This window comes from Eutrigla gurnardus, assembly GCF_963514095.1.
Source record: "Eutrigla gurnardus genome assembly, chromosome: 16".
Classification (NCBI taxonomy): domain Eukaryota; kingdom Metazoa; phylum Chordata; class Actinopteri; order Perciformes; family Triglidae; genus Eutrigla; species Eutrigla gurnardus.
The window spans coordinates 8,567,897-8,584,676 of NC_139927.1; the positions used below are offsets into that span (position 1 = coordinate 8,567,897).

General features: G+C 43.5%; 1 protein-coding gene across 6 annotated transcripts in view; it reads left to right on the forward strand.

Moving 5' to 3' along the window:
• The window catches only part of nhsl1b (NHS-like 1b), an 89,924-nt gene that overhangs the window by 23,304 nt on the left and 49,840 nt on the right, over positions 1 to 16,780 (forward strand). Inside the window, exon 1 of one of the 6 annotated variants that reach the window (XM_084030068.1) lies at positions 12,367 to 13,188. The exons of the other annotated variants lie outside the window; for them this stretch is intronic. Coding sequence (XP_083886194.1) covers positions 12,939 to 13,188 — 250 coding nt within the window. The 5' untranslated portion in view covers positions 12,367 to 12,938. Of the gene's footprint in view, positions 1 to 12,366; positions 13,189 to 16,780 lie in introns of those variants that run through there. 6 annotated transcript variants of the gene reach the window in all.

The window sequence follows — 16,780 nt, forward strand, 5'->3', positions numbered from 1 at the left end:
GCGTTTTCACTGAACTACCATGAATGTGACTGACCAAAACGTGTTAGATGACGTATACTTTTATAGTGTTAGAGATGTTTTGCTCCCATTTATACCATGGTATCTCTTAAATACTTTTGGGTGCATTCGGTTACTGTGAGTTTAAAAGTGCCGTGAAGTATCCTCATTTGTCAGGTTTGATTTTGCTGCACAACACAAATGTTTTATCCATAAACCTCATTACCTCCAGCTGTCAAAATGCTTGCTTAAATGTTAATGTGCTGCAGATATCCCGAGGAAAAACACTGCACAGTGCACAAAAACAAAAATGAAATGCAGCTATAAAAGAGGTTTTCTTCCCAAGTACCTTGAGCCGATTTGAACACACTGAGAGGCCCCGGAGCAGGAGGAGGTGCTTGTGGAACTTGATACAATGAAAAAATACACAATACCTGTCTTGGATGTGGCTACATTTCATGTTTTCATTTTCTTTTTGTTGGAAAAAACAATATTCTTCTTTGGCTAGCAACTAAATACATGTGTGCTGTTATGATGGGTGTAAGGTGTACCTTTCAGCACCAGAGGGTCAGCTCACAGATCAGTGTAGAACTGGCAGTCCTTTTGTAGTCCTTTGTAGTCTGCCTGCTACAGGAGGTGGTCACTTGACCGGATTTAAAGTGTCCACAGATGGACACGCATGCTAGTACAAGTTCATACATACAAGTATTTGCTAACACGTATACAGTAATCACAGTGTGAAATGCACACACAGACACTTGGACGCCTGTACACAGACGTAGAAGCACACACACACACACACACACACAGACACACCTGTAAGCAGCCTCATGCAGACAGACAGGCATGAAGACCAGCTATATGCAGACACACACACACACACACACACACACACAGCAGGAAAGTCCCTACTGTTTTGGTGCACCGTGGGTGGGAGGCTGGGACCGGTGGCCTTTGGCTTTGAGTCCAAGGTGGGCTGAGAGTTTGTCTTCCACCCCCTCGATGTAGAGACACAAAGACGGGCTGTGTTTGAGTAAAAGAGAGAGAGAAAGACAGAGAGACAGAGGGGTCCAGAAGGGGGGTTGGGTGTTGAAACAGTGATTTCTGAGATGTGTCCGAGAGATTCAAACTTAAGAAAAGCAAGTTAAAGAGGGGAAGATTAGGAGACAGAGAGAGGGATGAGACAAAGGGATGTGGAGAGATGGAGAAAGACAGATGGGGAGAAGGAAAGAGGGAGGGAAATGGAGGGTGACCAGATGGAACTCTGCTTTCAAACTTTTGACAGCTCGTAGGAGAAATATCTTTGGGGAGCTCTATTACCGATCAGTGTGTGTGTGTTTGGATACGGCCGTGTTTTGACAGTCTTGTCGCGTTATATGGTTAATCATAGCAGAGCAAATATGAACCCCTTCCTTGTTTATATTACTCTGTGTGGGGTGTGTTCCACTCAGATGCTCTATTTTGAGTTGATCTCTGTGCATGTGTTTGTGTGTGCGTGTGTGTGTGCGCGCATGCTCCCCATTACACCCATGGCTGGTCTGTAATGTGCCTTGAAACCCCAGTGTGTAAGTGCTGGAAGTCAGCACGGCCAGCTGGTCTGGCCAGCAACTGCTGATCTGGATTCTGCTCTTAAATCCCTCACTAACGGGATGACTTGCTTTGGGAGCTGTTCTTGGATCAGGAGTAAAGAAAGTAAGCCAGCAGGGTGGAAAAGAGGTTGCAGACAAGAATCTGTGTGTGTGTGTGTGTGTGTGTGTGTGTGTGTGTGTGTGTGTGTGTGTGTGTGTGTGTGTGTGTGTGTGTGTGTGTGTGTGTGTGTGTGTGTGTGAGAGAGAGAGGGAGTTTGTGAATTAAAGCTGGTCCCAGTCCAGCATTTAAAGGAGGCTTGTGCTGGGTTGATGTACTGCTATCAGCGAGGATAAAGAGGGATGAGCTCAGAATAACGAACATTTTTGCATGTTTGTGTGTGTGTGTGTGTGTGTGTGTGTGTGTGTGTCAGACAGCTCACAGCTGTAGAGGGCAAAATGCCAGACACAAAGTCAGCCTCTATTGTCACGGTAACGGTCAGCCTGCCGTCTGCTCAATCAGCATACTCTACTGTCTCCCACTCTCATGGTCTTTTATTTTCTCTCTCACTCTCTCTCTCACTCTCTCTCTCTCTCTCTCACTCTCTCACTCTCTCTCTCACTCTCTCTCTTTCTCCCTTTCTCTCTCTCTCTCTCTCTCTGTTTGTCCATTTGCATCCCCCTTTTCTTTTCAAACCCTCATCTCTTTCTACTTTTGTCTTCCACATGGCCCTGCTCCTCTCGATATCAGTGATGCCAGCCAGTTTTCAGATTTAAGATTTGAGTGTGTTTGTGTGCGTGTGTGTGTGTGTATGTGTGTGTGTGGCCCTCACCCATCACGCCAGCGTATATGTGCCGCTATTGTAATTTCACACATCCTGGTTTTTATTAGTTTTCCTCTCACTTGTGTGCTTGTTAAAAGGCTTTATATATGTAAACACATGGTGTATAATACTCACACCTCTTAGCAGGCTGAACGCGCACATGCTTTTTTCTCTATTTTTATTTCTTTTCTCCCTTTGATTGTGCCTCTCACTCCCTGTCAATCACACACACTCTCATACAAAGCAAGAGGTTTCGCCAGAAGACCGTGGCACCTGTAGCAAGCAGGCCCCAGAGGGGTTTTGGTTGGCGTGCTGCCAGATTGGACTCCTGGTGGGTTGCCAGATCGGCTGTCAGCACATGAGCTGAACTTTGTCTGTGCTTCTGTCAGACTGTCCAACCCTCCCCCTTTAGATTCTGCAGGTCTCTCCGCTGGGAGTCCAGCTTGATTTTTTGTAAGACATGAATCTGAAACCACAGAAAACCATGGCCTGGAGGGGTTGCTTTTGTTTTTACAAAATGATGGCTGGTGTTTTTTAACTGATAAAAAACTGTAAAGAAAACATACCAAATATGGACTATAGGCAGATCCTGCATGCACACATAAAGTATGTACCACTAGAGAAAGGTAAGGACCCTTATAGTTGGACATTAAACACTGAGTGTTAGGGCAGCAGGTCTTTATAAGTGGCAGTGACAGCTGAGGAGCTGTTGAGAAATTGCCTTCAGCAGCACAGACTCTTCTGGAATATCACTGTGGGAGGCTGCTTTTGAATAGACACGTGTTTTTCGTCAGCTTGGACCTTAATGTTTTCACGACCCGTTACACGGATGTGTCGGTCAGCGTCCAGTTTACAGGCATGCACGTTAATAAACACAAGCTCACTTGGAGTCGTGTGTGCAGGGAAGGCATACAGTGTTTCCCCTAGAATTTTTTTCAGGCCCGGTGGTACCCACCGAAAAAACCCTAAACAGACGAGACGCGTGGGATGGTGTATTGGTGCAGTTGGATTAAGTCAGGTGGCACAGCAAGCAGTCTGCAATTCTGCAATTATTATATTTGCATTCAACATTTTTGTTCAACCAGAGTGTATTCAAGATCACAAGGAGAGAGTGACTTATTAAGGTGCCAGTTGATGGAAATGATCAGGGTCCAGAAAAATATGGCTGGAAAATGATAAGCATCACATTAATAGCTACAGATACTGTAAAACACTACAACGACATATGAGTGCATATATTGTCTTATTTTATCAAGTAAAATATAAGTTATAGGTTTACTCAACAGCAGTTAACTCAAAGTTCCACATCTTATCAAAAACAATCCTCCCCCCGGGGAGGGGGGGCAAACGGGCTTTGGCCGGTTGTACATACGTCATCACGTCCTAATACTACACACACATGGCGTGATGTTGTTTTTAAGGAGCGCCGTCTCTGCTTATATTTCTCGACAACACTCGACCTGCATCAGCGCATGTGCGCACGAGCGGATCTGTGCGAACAGGCAGCGCGAGCGCAGCGGGTTTTGGACGCAGACACACAGCGGCATTTTTATTATGTAAAAATAAATAATAATGTAATGTAATAAAATAAATATTATGGACCCTATTGACCGGTTCCGCTCACACCACGAGTCTGAAGAGTGCAACAGCTTATCAAAATACAGTGTCAACGTTCCGTGTTTTCAAAGTAGAAAGCGACATCGTGGTGGTTTAACGAGGCGGAACGGCATCAGAACAACATCAAGAACGTACACGAAGAAAAAAGTAGCGGGAGCGCGCGGCGAGGATTGTTGCGGCCGCGCGTCTTGCGGAGGAAGTCTGCTGTGCTGCGCGGAGGCGCTCCTAATGTAAATGATTATTGATTTATGAATGAATTGATAGGTGGCTTATTTTTGGTATATTGATTTTTTTTTTGGCCTGGCGGCAGGTCTCCTTGGCCTGGCGGGCCGCCAGGCCTGTACAATGGTAGGGGAAACACTGGCATATACACTGCAGAAAGTGAACTCTTGTCAAAACCATCATCTTGGGGCGGCTGTGGCTCAGAGGTAGAGCGAGTCGTCCTCCAATCAGAAGATTGGCGGTTCCAATCCCAGCTCCTCTAGTCTGCATGCCGAAGTATACTTGGACAAGATACTAAACCCCCAATGTGAATGTGTATGAATGAGTTAGATCCTGATGTGCAGGCGGCTTCTCTGCCATCAGTGTATGAATGTGTGTTTGTGTGTAAGGGGCAAAAGTGACTAAATGTAGTACGTGAAGCGCCTTGAGTAGCTAGAAGTAGTAGGATCCAACTTTAACCCCGTGAGTAGATGAAGAAAGGTGATGTGTAAATGCAATATGCATTTTAGATGCTCATTACCATGTAAAAATTGTCGGTTTTAATTGCTGTCCACGTACATACATACATCGTTGGGTAGCACAATGTGTGCGGACAGGTCTTTCACGTTTGGGTAGAGGTGTAACAGGCAACATGGCATTTTTCTTGACGAAAGAAAAAAACAAGCAATAGTTCTCTTCAATTTGAGTTGCCGATATGTTTTAAGGTTGCGATGACACTAGTGTAGGAGTACGGGGCACAGTTCCAGTTGACTGGTGTTGCGGTGTGACTTGTGAAAACATTTAGTCTCGCTTGACAGATCTTCGGTCACATTCTTGAGCCGTGGTGTATCTTGTTGAGTGTGTAAATATGTGCGTACACATGGGCATGTTTACAGTATTTTATACATGTATGAGTATGCAGTGGTAAAGCTGAACATTTTTCTGTCCTGACTGGTGCTTCCCCCTGAAATAGCTGCTTGTCAAACTAACTCACAAACTTGTCACCACTCAGGTTTGGGGAAATAAAAACAAATCACTCGCACACAGTCTCTCCAGCGAACACAGTATCACCTGTGAGATTTAAAAACGGGTTTAGCCACAATGTTGCATGGCAAACACAATGCCTGATTGTTCAATACACTCACTAAGGGAACACCTTTGTACTTTGGAACTAGACATAAAAAGCTTGTCATCAAAGACTATATATACTTAATATTTGCATTGCAATATTCAAGTTCGTTTGAAATACTACTTCAGAATTCATATATGTTCAGTATTAAGCTGTAAAGAGGCTGAATAATACTGGTTGCATTCAGGTGTAATGTAACTGAAAAAGTGGGTCTTCACATTTCAGTCCTATTCTTATACTTTCACCATCTGTATATGATTTTATGAATACCATAGTCTGCGTGAAAACTTCAATGCATATGCAAACCACATCTGTGCTCAGGTCTGCTGAAAATGCTCCTGCACTCAGGCATAACTGATCAGGAATGCATAGTCGGCCGCACCCTTTCTCCCCTTCAACCGCTGGACGCAGGCCTGTTGAGTGTGTGTGTGTGTGTGTGAATGCCTTGCTCAGATTACCGGAGTCCATTTGTCTTGTAAACTATAGTGCCACTCCTTTGTCAAACTTTTATCCTTTTCATGCTACGGTATCACCTCATTCCTCTCTTCCCCCCCTCCTTCTGTCTCTTTCTCTCTCGGTCACACAGACTAACTGAGACGAGGCCTCTCACCTCATAAATCTGAACGCACGTGAACGCTACGCTACGACCATACACGTACTGTAAGAAGCGCACTCTCCTTAACAGATGTGGCACAAGCTCACGCCCAGTCTGTGTTTCCTTGTCCTTTGTCTTGATGGCACATGCATTTGTTCATAAACTTGTGTGCGCAGGAATAAAGCCAAGTGTTGTCTGGTTGGGTGCTCAAATACACACATTATTATTATTATTTTTTTGTACCAAACCAATGTGACCGACTTATAGCCATACTTTGGAGTCAACTGCTGCTGTGAGGTCAGGGGTGAGTGGTCAAAGGTCAGTACCTGCTTCTACCTGCTTTTCTCTTTGTCTCTGTGGATGAACTGCACTCACACTCATTACTCTTGGATACACACGCACATTCACACATATACGCACACATGTACACACACACACACGCACATTGCATACTTAATGGCATACACACAGGAAGGGTGTCTGAGAATGGTGCTCCCAGCTAAGCTGGCAGCTTTTACCAGAGAATAATGGAAGTCACACACACACACACACACACACACACATAATAGATGTTAGAATAACGGAGCACGTGGCCAGAGGAATGAGGGGATTTGTCTTCAAACCAGAGTGAATTGACGAGAGGTGACTCCAGGGGTTTGGACCAGCTTAGTAGCTGTCTAATAACCCCACACAGAACACTGTGTGTGTGTGTGTGTGTGTGTGTGTGTGTGTGTGTGTGTGTGTGTGTGTGTGTGTGTGTGTGTGTGTGTGTGTGTGTGTGTGTGTGTGTGTGTGTGTTTGCGCCCTGAAATGACTTTTCCAGAGAGGCCATATATAGGCCTTGAGTGTTTGAAATAGCAGTGTTATCCCTGACTAAAGATTGCTATCTTTGCACACACCCATAAACACACAAATATACTTTATCCCCTTCAGACCATGAGAGATAGTGATGTTTATTGCCTGTAGTGTAATAGTTAAGTGTTAGAGATGTACATACAAACACACAAATGCCCAATTTTCTGGCCAATTTAACCTTTCAGTGAAGAGGCAAGACTACTCCTCAGAGGAATTTCAGTCTGAGAGTGCCCACGTGTGGTCAGAAATAGCAATTACACCTCAACAAGTCAAGGTTTAACAATAAGGCTTAAATGTTGGCATGTACTTAAACTAGTTAAATCCACATATATATATGGCTTATCAGTAGTCATAGATGTTTTATTTGTGGTCCCTTATGTAAGAACTGAGCTGGTAAAACGTAGTACAAAATTAAATATAGAAAAGTATAGATTAGGAAAAAAGGAAAAAGAGAACCGGAGTTGCAAAGAAACATAAACAAAGAAGAGCAGAACATTAATCAGAACGGAATATACACAATAACTGAGATTTAACTTCAAAGCTCCATCCAGGGCCTTAAGTAGCACTACCCAAAGCCACCAGAGGGCTGTTGCCGGGTTACTGCCGCTGCCCTGTTCTGCCCCGCCCCACCAGCCCCGCCCCCTGGAGGTCTGAAGTTGCAGGGCAGCTAACCTGACATTTTATACTGTGTGACTCACTTTTTCCTCATCCTCCTCGTCCATTATCATGGGGATTAGTCACTTTTATCTCCTTCCTCTCTACATTGCAGATCAATGTTGAGTTACATAAGGAAATGCTTTCTTCATATGTGCTGTGTGCGTGTGTCTTTGTACTGAGACTCTCAACAACAAAGATTAAGCCACCTCACCCCACCCTTTCAACGTCCCATCGATCTTAGTGTCACCTTAAGTGCATCGTGCCACCATATGAGGTTAGTCTATGGATTCTTGCGGGGCTCAGATGGCTGAATGACTTGTCCTACACACACCAACATACATATTCACACCACAGTATATGCACACAAATAATTGTGTTACACACACACACAAATCGTGGTTTGTTTGCCATACCACGGAAACGCATATGTAAATCGGAACGCAGAGTCTCTTGTGTATTGCTGTCAGTGTGAATGACACATCGCCTCCTTGCAAGGCCTCATGGGAATCTGAAGAGGTTGCCTACACTTTTGCTAAATGCACTCAAGGTATCACAGCACAATTTAATGGTGTCCTTCATTCAGTGCGCATCATTGGTGCTCTTTATTAATTCTAAAAAGCCCAATCCAAAGAAAAATTTCAGATTTCCTGTATGAAAGCAGTTTTAAATGGAAATGTGTAGCTCTAATTTTTCTGTCCATAACACAAGCTGCATTTTAAGAACACATTAATTACACTTCTGCATACGGGAACAACAAGGAGAAATTAGATTAAGGGAAAGATAAATGAGGCAGTAAGACATCCTCCCAGTGGAGGTGGATGCTAAGCTCTCAGGTTCAAAGAGAGGTCAGGGTTCAGAGCATTACAGGTCAAACAGTAGTCAGGAGGGGACAATAAAAATAGGATGCAGTGCACACACAGGAAGCCTGTTTAAGGATGTGATGTTAGATCTCATAATTGCCTACAAGTCTTTTTGACCAGGGCAAAACAATGAAAGTCAAAGTCATTATTGTCTTAGTTTGTTAACGTCATTGTTTGATTTCCTTTTTCCATTGCAGCAGGCCAATGTTTTATTTACACATCATATGATAAAGTTACAGCAGACTTGCAGGGTTCCCACACATATCTGTAAATAAATTGGGTCATCTTTTTCAGTCTTAAGTAGACACATAATGGTGTCTTGTTGACTTGACGCTACAAAAAATGCATTTGTACATCTCACAAGTGTGTCAGTGTAAGGAGAAGAGGCCCTGCTTTCTCTTCGGTGAAAATGCCAACAACTCCTGTAGGCACCTAATAGTACGTAGAGAATCCACACACACACACACACACACACAGCTGAGCATACTTTCCTTGTCTTACATTACTTCCCTGGATGTCTGGCCTAATGTAAACCTTAAACTGTGACCTTTAAACAATATCTTAATCTGAAATTTACTTCAATTAATGTTTCAGTTGATCTTACTGTAATTGCAGTGAAACCAGATGTGTTCCCCAAAAGACAAGCTGTCCCAGTTCAGGAGGGTTTGGCTTGATATTTGTCTCCAAATCTGGCCTTTGTCAAAAACACACACACACACACACACACATATATGAACATCAACTGCCACATGTCTGTCTCCGTAAATGCGGGGTGCTGTCTGGTAATAAAAGCCTTCCGCTGTGGTGAAGCTGAACCCCTGTGTTTAACTGGCTCTGTGAATGTGTTGCCGCTGAGAGACACACTCTGTGAAACTGTACTTACTGGGTTTTGGAATTTTGCACACATAGTCAGCCAAGGCTTTTGTCTTTTCTTTTTTTTTATCCGTGGGGGACAAAATTATGGACTTGTGGATGCACTAGATTTTACTTTTTACATTGGCTGTGTGTTGCATCCAGGTAGCCTTCCTCATCCACTTTATTTGCCGTTTGTATGACAGCGTCTGGTCAGTGTATCGATGCAAGTGCTTCCGGCCTCTGATGTCTGATTGGGTTACTTGGCAACCTGGTCACCATCTCCTGTCTATGTCACACAGTTAGTGTGTTGTGTGTGTTTGTGTGTGTATGTGTGTGTGTGTGTGTGTGTGTGTGTGTGTGTGTGTGTGTATGTGTGTGTGCGCCAAGGTGAAATTTATACTTTTGATGTTTATTCAGCACAGCAGGATATATAATTTCGTTGGCTTAGCACGTTCTCCTTTATTTGGAGTAAACTTAGAGGATTAAGGTTCGTCAGAGTCAGTTATTTTATCTTCTTAATCAGAGGTTTCAGAGGACTGACTCATTCACTGTGTCCACGTTGTCTTCTGTAGTCGTAGTTTCTCTTTCTATGCATTTCTTTTAACATGCTTTTTGAAAAATGTCACACAAATGTCATTAGAATCTTAACTTAACGTTTCACTACTAAAAACTGCCACATGCATTTAATAATTAATTATATGTTGATATTTGCTGTTACATAGTCACTTCCCTGATACAATATGTTGCTCAGTGTCTGGTGATGAAATTATGCTGTTATTGCATAAATTACTGTAAACGGAAAAAGGAATTAATACCAACACTAGGGAAGAAATGACCAGTACATGATATATACTTCACACTGCAAATCTGTAACCCTGGCAAATGAATTGGTAGGACTTGTACTACAAACACCACAGAAAAATTACATATTTTTCTTTCTAATATAATTAAACTTCAAATTTATGAGGGTTAGTTAGTGTTAGTGTTGTAATTGGGCAACAGATGAAAGCTAACCTGCCAATTGCAATCTGTCAAAGACTAATCTTGACTTTCTCATCTGACCAGAAGCAGCCAAAGCTGTTAAATGTCCACGACCCCACGACAGATATCAGGTTGGACATAATGATTATTGTCTCTCCTGTCGCCTCTCTGTGTGCAGCTTTAAGGGAATGAAAACAGGGAGATTTATGGAAAGGAAGTGAGATGGGGGTTGAACCAGAATGCTGACCTCTTATGAAGACCTTTGACTTTTGAATTCCCTTTAGGGATTCTGGTACTAAGAGGGCTTTTCTTCCTGAAAAGAGGAAATCAATACTCTAAACTGCTCTGTCTATTTTTTCCCAGTTTTTATTGTAGATTGTCTTTCATGTTGGATTGTTGCTTTGAATCATGAATCATTTCCCTCATCGAAGCCACTATCACCTTGTCATTTTAATTACTTGATTGGTTTCATTTTGTGCTGTCGTCTTATGCCTAGCTGATCACTATATTGCTATGTCGTAGAGAGCATGCAGGTTAATTATTAAAGAACCGGGGCTTTATGTGTCATGAGAGCGGACAAAGGTCTTAAAATATACATACAGTTTGTATTGCATGGTGTAGCCAGTTGTCCCTTTTGTGTAAACAGCAAGTGCTGAGATAGTAGATTTCCCCTCTAAAGGGAAAAAGAAAATGAGGTCTGGGACCTGTCAGTGTCATGGGGGGGTTAAAGCCTGGTTTAGGTTGTGGAAACAAGGAAGTGAAAAGGGAAAGGGATTGTTGTTGTTATGGGGCTACTGGGACAGGTGTACTTCATATATTCCAACACACACACACACACACAGTTAGTTTATTGTCACATCTTGGTGGTCACACACCCTCTGCGGTTACACTTGGGTGGGAAAGCTCCGCCTCCCTAACACATTTGAAGCGCCCCATAAAGACTTTGTTTTTGTCCCTGCGGGCCTCTCCGTGCTATTTTAGCCTACCTTAACTACATGTTGGGGAGCTAAATATGTGTTGAGCATTATCTTTTACAAAAGAATATACACTAGGTGCATATTCCTCATTATATTTCTAAAAACCGGAACCACTTTGAGGTGATCCTTGAGGTGTGACTGATACATCCATGTTGGGTTGGGTGTTTTCATAATTTCGTTGCCATTTCATGTTTGTGTTCAGGTACTCTAAACTCAGGTAATCTACTTTGTTGTGTAACCAGTTTCTTCCAGCACCTCGGGCAGACTGTGGGGTAACAGTAATTGCTGTGAGAGTATCCTTAAACAGTCCTAACACATTTTTGAATACAAAGCTTAGCGCCTGCAACAGCAGATGTCAGTGTGTTCACTCTTTGTCTGGTTTGGTCATTCATTTAATCCAATATGGCTGTAAAAATGTCTTTTCAATGAAACACGCCTTGCAATTGAACAGTGTGTCTTTGTCTCAGAAATGCAATCACCTGAGGGACTATATGACTACGATAACAAGGAAAGTAAACAGAAGGATAATTTTTTTTGGGGGGGGAAGGTGTAAGGGAGGGAAGAAAGGAGCGAAGGAGGGAGGAGTGGTTGCCATGCCGGCAAATGGTTGCATGGGAGGGGCAAAGATCAGGGATCACAGAAAACAGAGAGAAAAAGGGAGGGAGAGAAGGAAGAAGGGACGGACTGACTCGTATTTCAGCACTGTGGCTGCTAGCGTTGGGTGTAACCCTAACCCTAGACCCACAACACGCAAGTCAACTCTCGTAGTCGGACACAGATTAACGGAGACCTGAGTTCAGGGAATCCTCACCGGCACATTCTTCTCCTCAGCCCGTCTGTGCATCATGCTGCAGGTGTGGGCTTCCCTTCCTGATTCTTCACTCAGGTGATTTTGCATCCGGACGGCTGTCAACACCTGGACTTTTATCACAACATCAACATACCTGGCATCCTCCTTCCCCTCAGTGATGACGGTTCACCAGGGAACGCGGTCAGAACAGAAGAGACGTTGAGAAGAAGTTGGATGAATTTTGGAGAGGCCACGTCGTCTTTGCCCACTGGCATCTACATAATAGGGGATTCCCTGTTTGGAACTTGTGGCCGGCGAGTTTTTATATGCGAGTGTGTGAATGTGCATGTAACTTCAGCGGGCTGGGAATAGACCCAGGCGGGCTGTCACCTCCTGGTCTGGCACTGAGACCAGCTGGTGTGTGTGCAAACAACCGGAGGTAACAACAAGGACACACATGGTTGTAAACGACAACCGCTGACTCGCCGTGACTGAAAAGTATCTTAATATCATTTGGAAAAGCTCTCTCCGTCCTGCCATGCACCACCAAGGAACATTACAGCCGTCCATGAGCGTGCACATACAAGTGTGTGTGCTGCAGAGGGGTGGTGACTTTCCAGATTGCTGGATTGCCTAATTGCCCCTTTTTTTGGGAATCACGCCCAGAGTCTTATAAGCACAAAGGAGGCGAAGAAGGGAAAAGAGATAAGTCTGGCGATTAATTGAGGGAGAAAGAGGTTGGAAGCTGAGACCATCCGGGCCAGAGTCATGATGTGGAACTGTGCAAGCAAAGTGAAGGAAAACTGGGTTATATCTGAACTTCCACCTGGAACTAATTTAATACTTAATGTGGAATCTAAGTAGTTTGAAGCATTTGAGCATGTCTGCAGTCCTGGATTCTGCATTCTGAAATGTTTGGAATCTCACAATCTAGAGTTAGAGTGAATATCTACAAACCGACGTAAGGATCTGCACCTGAGGATTATTTTTCCAGATTAATACTTGGTCTTCAAGATCTTCCAATCTCGTGCCTGAATGATGAGGGGGGAAAGGAGGTCTGCTTCCTTTCGTAAGGAGAAGCCGGCAGGCCTCACCCGCGCTCTCAGCTGGCTGAGCGTGTCCACCCTCTCCCGCCAGAGCAGACGCATCTTCCACAGCCAGAATGAGCTCCACGCCGTCCACAACCATCAGCCGTGCTCGCACTCACACACTCGCCTTCACGCTGCAGATGGAGACGAGGACGATGATGACGACAACTGGGTGTACCAGCCTCAGCACAAAATAGGTGAGAGAGCAGTGTCACTGCTCATTGATTCTGTTGGTTCTGCATCTTCCAATAGATGCTCAAAACCACGCGGCGTGTTCGGCTTGGCTGCATCTCAACTTATCACAAGTCCCGAGCTCACTTGAATGGATTTTTGTTCTCGCGCTCGGCCCCGAAGCCAGTGAATGACTTGTTTACATGCGCAAGCAAAGCAAGAAGTGGGTGACTGTCTTTTTATGGCCCCTTGTTCTCCGTCTCCACTTCCTGGTTGCTATGGCGAGAGCGAGGGAAAGTTGTCCGAGATCAGTGGGACTGTCCGGGGGTCAAAGGGCACTTTGTGTGCGCGATATAGGTAAACAATGGTGCATCAGGCCGGAAGCGTGTGATGTCACGAGCATGGTGATGTCACAGGCTGGTGGCGATGTGAGTGCAGGGTTAGGTGCCAGGGAGCGAGTGTGTGTGTGTGTGTGTGTGTGTGTGTGTGTGTGGGGAGGCTTACAGCTCATCACTCGGACCAATTGAAGATAATGTAGAATAATACTTCCATGACTGAGGTAAGAATGCCATTTTATAGTTCTCTCAGTATGTCAGAGATATTATGTTTCCTTATTAGGCTCATTATTTATTGATCGGTTCGTTAGTTGTGTGTGTACATGCGTGTGTGTGTATTTGGTCAGCGGTGTCAGGCTCAGGGGACAATAGTTGTAACTGTAGCCGAACCTTAACCTGAAAATGGAAAAAGACACCGGTGCTATAGTCTGGTGACTTTCTTCATTAACTCTGAGCCGTACTGTCGTCGTCCGTTTCAGCTGGACTCACATCAGCAAAGACAGTGAGGGCTCGGTTGACATCATAATAATATTATTTAAGATTACATTTGAACACATTTTTTCTGAATAGTGTGTCCATGTTCATATGCACAGTTCTGTAGCAATAAAGTCTGGATGTGATCTAAACATACTTGTGACCGCACTGTTGGCGTCATGATCGTTCCCGTCAGTCAGCTCTGGTAATGAGTTATCTAGTGCCTAAAGACACGTGGAGGTATTCACATGTATGCGCAAGTTGCCATTTTGTGTTGCCTCACAGTAAACATGGAGCTTGTTGCTGTTGTTGTCATTTATTGCATCTCGTCTCTCAATCCATCACGGTCACTCTATCACCTCTGAACCTGCCCCGTCCTAAAACAGCTCCGAGCTGCACATGGCTGGAATGGTTTGAAGTCCTCGCATTTTTCCTAAAGTCAAAGGGGAGAAGCTGCGCCCCGCCATTTTGGAATGTTGACATTAATACCAAGGTTTTAGATGATGACCACCGTTATATCAGTTGGTGTAAAGTTGGTGTTAATGTAGATGTTCTTGTTGCAAATATTTCTTTCTTCTACGGATGGGTTTAGATATTTTTGAACATCTAATAATGTTGACATTACATTAAATAGAAGGTTAAATACATAGTGTATGCATTTGTGTATGCTAGTTTGAACATTTGATGTGTAAACCAAACATTTAATACTTGTCATTAAACCATGATGGGCCCCTTTAAAATCTTTACTCTGGGTGTATGTGCAGATAACCAAATCATTATCTGAATGTGTTGAACGACATGTTCGTCCTCTGTTTAATCTGTTCTCCTGCCTTATTTTGAATCTGTACATCCTCATGTAGATTTGTGTTTTGTCTAAGATTACTAATTTTAACACACATCTAATTGTAAGTCCTTTATTGGTGGTCACTGCTAATTTAATAGTCTGATGGGCTAGATCTTCTCCATGTATTATTTGGTAGGTAGGTTATTTGGTAGGTTCCAATTTTTGATAGTTCATCATTTACTTGTTGAATCTTAAAGGAAGGAAGTATGTGTTGATTGTTATTTAACAATATGGCTTTCTAGAAGCGAAAGCACTCGTGAATTTGTTTTGAAGAAACAGATTCTCTCTCCGACTGTGCTTTTTCCTACCTCGCATACCCTCTTTTTTTCTTTCTTTGTCTCTCTCTCTCCGTCATACACACAGTCTTGGTCTTTTTATAGCTAATTGTAGGCCAGAGATGGTGTCAGAGACAGGTCAGTATAAAGCTATTCTATCCATAGCTCACACACAAGCATACACACATGCTGTATGTATGTACACTGCACACCACACAGAGGAAACGTCTCATAAGAGTGCCTCTCTAGTTTGAAACTGAAGTATTTATAACATCTGGATCTTGCTTCGACACGACTGCCGGGACCCATTACAAGACATATGGACAGTTGCGCACTTTGCCTGTGTGTAAATATAGCCCTGAAATGACTGCCTGTGGCCCCAAAAGCTGCAATTTTTACACAGCCTCCAGCTTGACTGACTGGATATTTGGCTTCTTTGCCAGTGAGTGTTTCCTAGTGTGGTTCAGTTTGACGTTCCCATTGGGACAGCTCTGAGCCAATCATGTGTAAGAGAGCCGTCTGGTAGGCAAGATGCTATTGGATGCCTTGGTGAAGACCTGACTTTGGGGTGGATAAACAATACTGAGGTGTAAACTGGAACAGGGATTGTACTGCTCAGTCTCTCGATACATACTCTACTAATGGTGTACAGCATGCACGACAAACTAAATTTCATATTAATAATTTGGGTTAGTTTACAAAAACTTTCATATCACACTAATAGGAAATAATAAAATACTTGCACAGATGAACGGCATTGAAGCTGCAACTTTGGAAGTACTAACTACTAACCAGAAGGTGTTTTATTTTTACTTCATGCATATAGACATCTCAGATACTTACTACGTACTCACAACCTGCTTAGATTTAGTATCAAATGTAGGGACACATATCTTATCCGTACCCAGCAGATGAAAGGCTGTGATCATAAGTAGGTGGCAACAAATTAGTAACGGTGAAAAACAGGTGATTATCTTATCACTGATGTTGTCTTTCTGCCCCCTCCATCAGCAGTTTGAAGACTCGCTGTCTTTTCTCCCCTTCCTTGCTTTGCCACACACATACACAGACACACAGAGACCTGATCAATCTTCTAAATCCAACCTATTGATCTCCCCTACTTGGCTGTGTGTCTCAATCAATCAATGGGCAGGCGTGATGGCTTTTCTGGAAGGCTGTGTCAAAAATGGATTGTACCATCAGGCCCCCGACAGCCTGCTGAGACCTTTCTGAATCCCTGTCTGGCAACCGGGGATCTGAGCTTTGCACGATTGCTTTACAGTCCTTGCAGTGTATGCTGTGTATGTGTCGTCAACAGCCAGTCACCATATGAATTTAACATGATGACGGTTGTTGGCAAGTAGGCCCCGTGTTAACATGCAAGTAGTGAGATTGGGGGATTTAGTTGAATTTTATGTGTGATGTGCTTTTTTTTATGTATCTACAGTATGTTACGGTATCTTACAGCTTTTTTACACATTTAGACCAACAACATATTAACCTAAATATTTACCACACCATTGCACACCAGCGTTGTGACGGCCAGAACCAAAATTGGGTCTCACTATTTATGAATTTAGGTCTTTTCGGACATATTTGTCTGAGATGCATATTGAAATTTGAGAGGGCATTGCCACACACACACACACACACACACACACACACAGCAATACACACTCATCATGATTAT